Source organism: Rhinopithecus roxellana, chromosome 10 (genome assembly GCF_007565055.1).
Source record: "Rhinopithecus roxellana isolate Shanxi Qingling chromosome 10, ASM756505v1, whole genome shotgun sequence".
Taxonomy (NCBI): domain Eukaryota; kingdom Metazoa; phylum Chordata; class Mammalia; order Primates; family Cercopithecidae; genus Rhinopithecus; species Rhinopithecus roxellana.
Window position 1 is genome coordinate 61,151,459 of NC_044558.1, and position 5,567 is coordinate 61,157,025.

Sequence of the window (5,567 nt, forward strand, 5' to 3'; positions counted from 1 at the left end):
GAGCCACCGTGCCTGGCCGCCAGGACCCATCTTCTAAATGACTTTGGCTGCTGCATCTTAGGGTACCGTGGTGATGGGCGTCATAGAGATAAGAACTGATTTTATTGGCTCGCCTCTTCATTCCAGGGCCCTCCCACAGCCCCTCACACCCACAAAGACCCAAGGTCAGCAGACCCAGAGAAGAGGAGACAGGTCCTTGGTTAAGTAGATCCAATGATGTGAGAGAAAACCCAGTCTCTCTTCCTTCCCTCTCAGTCATCTTACTGTCTTTTTCCCTCCTCCCTCTCATTACCAACAGCAATTGTCTTCAAACCCAATAATTACAGTAACTGTAACAATCATCATTTATTGGGGTTGTTTTTCTAGCATTTTAACTTCCAAAAAGTATTTTCCAATTTCTTGATTTCACAGCAGTCCCTGGAGGAGGATTGTGTCCATTTTACAGCTGGAGAAGCCGAGACCCAGACAGGACCCCCAAGTTGTGGGCAGAATAAATCTATAGCAGCCTTTAAATATTAAACCAATTGAGACTTTGGTAGTCTTTCAGAGGCACTGAATCTCAAATATCAGTTTCCTGGGTCCCTCCTGGATTCCTACCACCCTTAGGGCTTATTCAACAGCTTTTTGCGGATCCTGTAATACTGACAGAGAGGCTGGAGATGGCTTCTTTGACCCAGGTCATGAGTCAATGGCTAGATAGGCGCTTCCCTCTAAGGATTGTTCCTGCCTGAGAGTGGGCTGTGGGGTGGGAACTGGGGCAAGCACCTGAGAGGAGGCTTCCCTGGGTAAGGCCTGCCTGGCTCAAACCTCCCTTCCTCTATCCCACCCCTCTACCAGCCTGAGAAAATGTTCTTCTCTGTGTCAGCTGTTCTCAAGGGTGGGGCCCTCTCCAGAGCATTTGGAGGAGTGAGGAATAAAGACCTATTGGGAAAAGACAGGCACGGGGGCTCACGCCTGTAATCCCAGCACTTTGGGAGGCCGAGGTGGGCAGATCGCCTGAGGTCAGGAGTTCAAGACCAGCCTGCCAACATGGCGAAACCCCGTGTCTACTAAAATTACAAAAAATTAGCAGGGCGTGGTAGCAGGTGCCTGTAATCCCAGCCACTTGGAAGGCTGAGGCAGGAGAATCCCTTGAACCCGGGAGGTAGAGGTTGCAGTGAGCCGAGATCACACCACTGTACTCCAGCCTGGGTGACAGATCAAGATTCTGTCTCAAAACAAACAAATAAAGATCTATTGGTAGAGCAGTCTCTGTCCTCAGGAAGCCCCCAGTCTGAAGGAGGAAATATAGCCCCCAAAATCACACCCAAGGGCAGAGAAATCCCCCGAGAAGCTCAGAGGCTGTCCCAGGGCCTGATTCCTCCAGAAGAGCCTGTCCCCTCAGGACCAAGGGTTTCCTGGGTGGGTAAGAAGTTGGGATTCCCTGAGGTCCCTATAGCTCCAATGTCTAAGCAGAGTGGCTGTCTGGGCTCCCATTCCTTTCTCCCCCAGGACTCGAGCATCTGGGGGTTCAGGACTCCCACAGGGTCCAATGGGTGAGAGGAGGGGAAGGCAGTCCTAAGTCCCCTGCCTTCCCCTGCTCTGTCCCACTGAGAGGCAGGGAAGCCCTATAGAGAGGGAATGGGACAAATTCACTCGAAGATTCTACCTAGAAATGTAATGCCAGGGACAGGGCTTGTCCCCTCCGGCACACCTGGTCAGGACTAGAGGTCAAGCCTCCCCTCCCACCACCCCCAGGGAGAACCTCCATGCAGGCCCTGCAAGGCAGGAAGCCCAAGGGCACAGCCAGGCCTCGGCTGTTTCACACACTCTCCATCTCCACGGCTCCCGAACCGGGTTGGGATTCCTTCTTCGGGGGTTCCACCCCTGCCCCTGTCCCTGTCCCTGTCCCCACCTCTGCAGTGCCTGTGAGGATAGCCAGCCGCTGGGCCAGGGTCTTGGTGTCGGGGAACAGGATGAAGTTGTAGATCAGTGAGGCCAGGAGTGCTCCCATCAGGGGCCCCACCCAGAAGACCTGAGGAGAAGGATGTCGTCACCCCACCCAGGAACTATCAGGACCATAGGGTGGCTCTGGGACCGCTGCCTGCTTCCCTAGTGCCGACTTGATCTCCCAGGTCTCCCTCAACTGTCTGTAAGGTGCTAAATTTGAGAACCACAAGTCATGCTTCCCAAGCCCACAACGTAAGGGGACCTTGCCCCTTGCTCTCCCTGCCCTCCCTGGGGCTGAGCCCAGGCTCTGCAGCCATGGCTGGGGCCTGGGGCCAATCTCCTTACCCGCCCCCGCCTCTTTCCTCTCGCTTCCCCCATTTTAGCCATGAGTCCTGGCTATTGCTGTTTCTGTCTCTGCTGGTGTGTGTGTCTATTTCTGTTTGTCTTTATCTTTATCCAAGTTTGAAAATTGGTCCAGCTGGAGAAAGTGAATAAGGAAAGAGCCAGGACTTAAAAGTCTGGGCCAAGGCTGCAGCTCCTGCCCTGGCCCATTTCTTGCCAGTCTACTGGGTATCCTGGGCGACTGAAGCTGAAAAGAAAGGAAGTCCCAGCCAGGACACTCACCCTGGCCTTCTGAGCTTAGGGAAGGCTGCACTTCAGGCTCAGAAAGGTCTGGGGCGCCCATCACCCCATCTGTGTGGACCTGCTGCGAGTGAAACCCACCATCTATCGCCAGCTCAGGCTCTCTCCCTTCCCCAGGGCTGCTGGCAGAGGGGCTCACCCAGTGGACTGTGAACTGCCCAATGATGACGGCAGGGCCGAAGGAGCGGGCTGGGTTCATGGAGCAGCCGGTGAAGTGGATCTGGGGAGCAAGTACAGGGTCAGGGTGGGAGAAGGTTTAAGGCAGGCCTGAGAGGGGACCATTTCTCAGTCCTGGCTCAGAGCCTTAGCCGCAGCCACAGCCTCTGTAGTGCCATATCCTGGGCCTAGAGTGCAGGGGGTACCACTTTGGCTCCAAGGCACAAGGGGCTCAGGGAGGGACACTGCCTAGCCTTCAGGGCTCCACAGTTTCCTCAGGAATGGACCCGGTGTGTGCATGTGCACAGTGTCCCCTCTGCTCCTTACCCCAATGAGGTGGCCCAGTGCCACAGAGATCCCAATCATGGTGGCCGGGGAGCCCGATGTCTGACGGCTGTCAGTGGAAGCGAAGACACAGAGCACCAGCTGCAGGGTCAGAAGCAGCTCCACTGCCACCGCCTGGCCAGTTGAGACACTGTTCCGGACCTGGGCAGAGGGAGTTACTCTGGACCAGACGTGGGCTCTGCCCACGGACAGACAGAGAAACCCCTGCCACTGGGCCTGGTCTCCTCAGCTGGAAGGGGGTGACACCTCACTGCCACCCAGCTTCAGGACTTCAGGAGGTCTGTGCAGAGGAATCCATAACTGCTCTGGACCCTTGCTCCCTGTAGAAGTGAGTGGCACTCCTCCCACCCCACCAGTGGGTTGGTTGGGGCCAGTGGTTCAGGAGGCTTGCTTGAGAGGAGACTGGCAGCAGGTGTGGAAGGAGATTTGAGGGAAGAAGGTGGAACACAGAAGGTTAGGAAATGGGGAAGGGGGGAGTGAGGCAGGCCTCGAGGTGGAGGGAAGAACTTGGGAGCAATCGGAGAGCAGAGGACGTGGGTGGAATCTGGGAGAAAAATGAAGTCCTCTCTCCCCTCGAAAGTCCTCCCCAAAGTCAAGGTGAAGAAGCCTGCTTTCTCTCAGGCTTTCTCTCTGCCCACAGTCCCCACACTCCCTTGGCCGCGTCTACCCTTAAATGCCTGGTCCTTCTATTCCTTCTCCTTTATGTGGCTTCTTCCTTCTCCACCTGTTCTTCGTGCCACTATCCCATTTCTATTCTGCCTAGACTGAGGTCAAAATCTCAGTCCTCTGGGTCCTGGGGCCCAGCCTGGGGGGATGTGGAGCCTGCAGCTGACTTGTTTCCTCCTCTGCTCCCTCGCCTCTGTCCTGGCCTCCACCTTCACCACCTGTGCACATTCCCACCTCCTGACCCTCCAGGTGCCCCTCCCTGCACCTACCACGTTGATCCCAAGGGTCTCTCGGATATCTCCCGGCATGACCCCATAAAGCAGAGCAGCCCCCACCGTGGCCCCCACCAGCTGGGCAGCCACATAGGCCACAGCACGGGGCAGAGAGATGTGGGAGCCTATGAGGAAGGCCAGTGTCACGGCGGGGTTGGCGTGGGCCCCACTGGCCTTCCAGGTGACCTGCACAGCCATGGCAGTGACCAGGTTGAAGGCGATGGCAATCTGCAGCACGGAGGGAAGTGCTGTGGGCCAGCGCATGACGGAGCCCACGCCAAAGAACACATACAGCCCCGTGGCCAGGAACTCTGCAAACAGCGCCCTGCTGATGGCTTTCCAAAGCCTGCACGCCAACACGTTGGCCCAGCCACATCCCCCTAGATCCGCTGCATCCATATCCTGGTGCCTTGGCTGTTCCTTGCTTTGCTCTGAGGCCTCTTGTCTCTTCCTCTGGTCTCCGATCTCCTTTGTCTCTTCTGGTCTCCTGTCTCTGGCTGACCTTGGCTTTTGTTCTCTGTGGAGGCTTCTCTGGCCCCCACCTGCAGCTCCTCCACCACGCTCTTGTCCCCAGGAATGGGCTGGTCAGACTGGCAGGGAGCAGGCGGATAGGGTTATGCGTGTGTAGAGGGGTGGAATGAGGGGTGTTGCTCATATGCCTGCTCCAGCCTGCACTTACCTGATGGGGTGGGATGTGGGGGCTGTCTCTGGGCAGTGAGCTGGAACCTCCTAGGACGATTTCCAGGGCAGGTTGGGCCTGACTCGTGTTGTAGACAGTCCAAGATGTGGCCTGAGGGTCGCAGGTTCAGGGCAGCGGGGGTCATGGGATTTCAGACTGTTTATGTTCCAATGTCAGCTTAGATGCAGCAAGATCCCTCAGATCCCCAGCCTGCTTCAGGGGGTCCTGTGCATTCCCAGGTCCTGTTCGTCTGGCCCCCTCCATATCTAGGCTTTGCTTCCAAATGGGCTGACACCACACCATGCCTGTAAACCCAGAAAGTAAGTCCTCTCCTCCACTCCCACCTATACCCGCACTCACAGAATGCAAATGTGAATAGAGTCCACTTTACCAAGGACACTGTGGACACTGCGGCCTATGGGGTTGCAGAGGGGCAGGTGGAGAAAGGGTTTATTCCACAGTGACTCAAACCACATCAGATCACAAGGCCATGGGCACCTCTGCTGTCCACCGGTGGGAATTTCCACTGGCCCTTCACTCACTTCCTCCTGCCTCCCTGCCCTCCCCGCGCTCCCCTCCCTTCTCAGCCCCTCTCTCTCTGCTCTCCTCCTCTCAGGAGCCAAACAGATTTCACTCCTTTCTCACACAAGGCAGCTTAACCATTTTTTTGTGGCTACACTGGCCCTATGGTCACCCATGCCCTGGGCTTTCCCTGGCCCTACGGTCACGCATGCCCTAGGCTTTCCCGTTTTAACCCTAGCAGATAGCAAGGTATTTTCTCAAACAAAAGTTCCTCCCTAAGAAGAGTCTGGCAAGCTATTGAAATAACAGTCTTCCCCTCTTAACCACAGCTGGGTGTCCTGACCTCATCCCTGGCA

At 56.3% G+C, this 5,567-nt stretch overlaps 1 protein-coding gene across 2 annotated transcripts; it reads right to left on the reverse strand.

Moving 5' to 3' along the window:
- Window positions 1–333: 333 nt before the first annotated feature.
- On the reverse strand, window positions 334–4,754 carry AQP6 (aquaporin 6). 2 transcript variants are annotated; one of them, XM_010385369.1, is made up of 5 exons: window positions 4,690–4,754; window positions 4,008–4,600; window positions 3,055–3,213; window positions 2,711–2,791; window positions 334–2,014 (listed from the first exon to the last, which is right to left on the reverse strand). In XM_010385369.1, the coding sequence occupies exons 2-5, from the start codon at window positions 4,407–4,409 to the stop codon at window positions 1,802–1,804; spliced, it is 855 nt and encodes a 284-aa protein (XP_010383671.1). In that variant the 5' UTR covers window positions 4,410–4,600; window positions 4,690–4,754; the 3' UTR covers window positions 334–1,801. The 2 variants fall into 2 exon arrangements, with proteins under 2 accessions (XP_010383671.1, XP_010383670.1); XM_010385368.2 differs by having other exon boundaries at window positions 1,157–2,014; window positions 3,055–3,121.
- Between the last annotated feature and the right edge of the window lie 813 nt (window positions 4,755–5,567).

Bases quoted from the DNA above. Each gene is read 5' to 3' on its own strand.
- AQP6 (XM_010385368.2), bottom strand. From the start codon at position 4,409: ATGGATGCAGCGGATCTAGGGGGATGTGGCTGGGCCAACGTGTTGGCG. The intron at 2,792-3,054 runs GTAAGGAGCAGA...CTTGCTCCCCAG, and splicing joins CACTGGGCCACCTCATTGGG to ATCCACTTCACCGGCTGCTC. The intron at 2,015-2,710 runs GTGAGCCCCTCT...CCTTCTCCTCAG, and splicing joins GGCAGTTCACAGTCCACTGG to GTCTTCTGGGTGGGGCCCCT.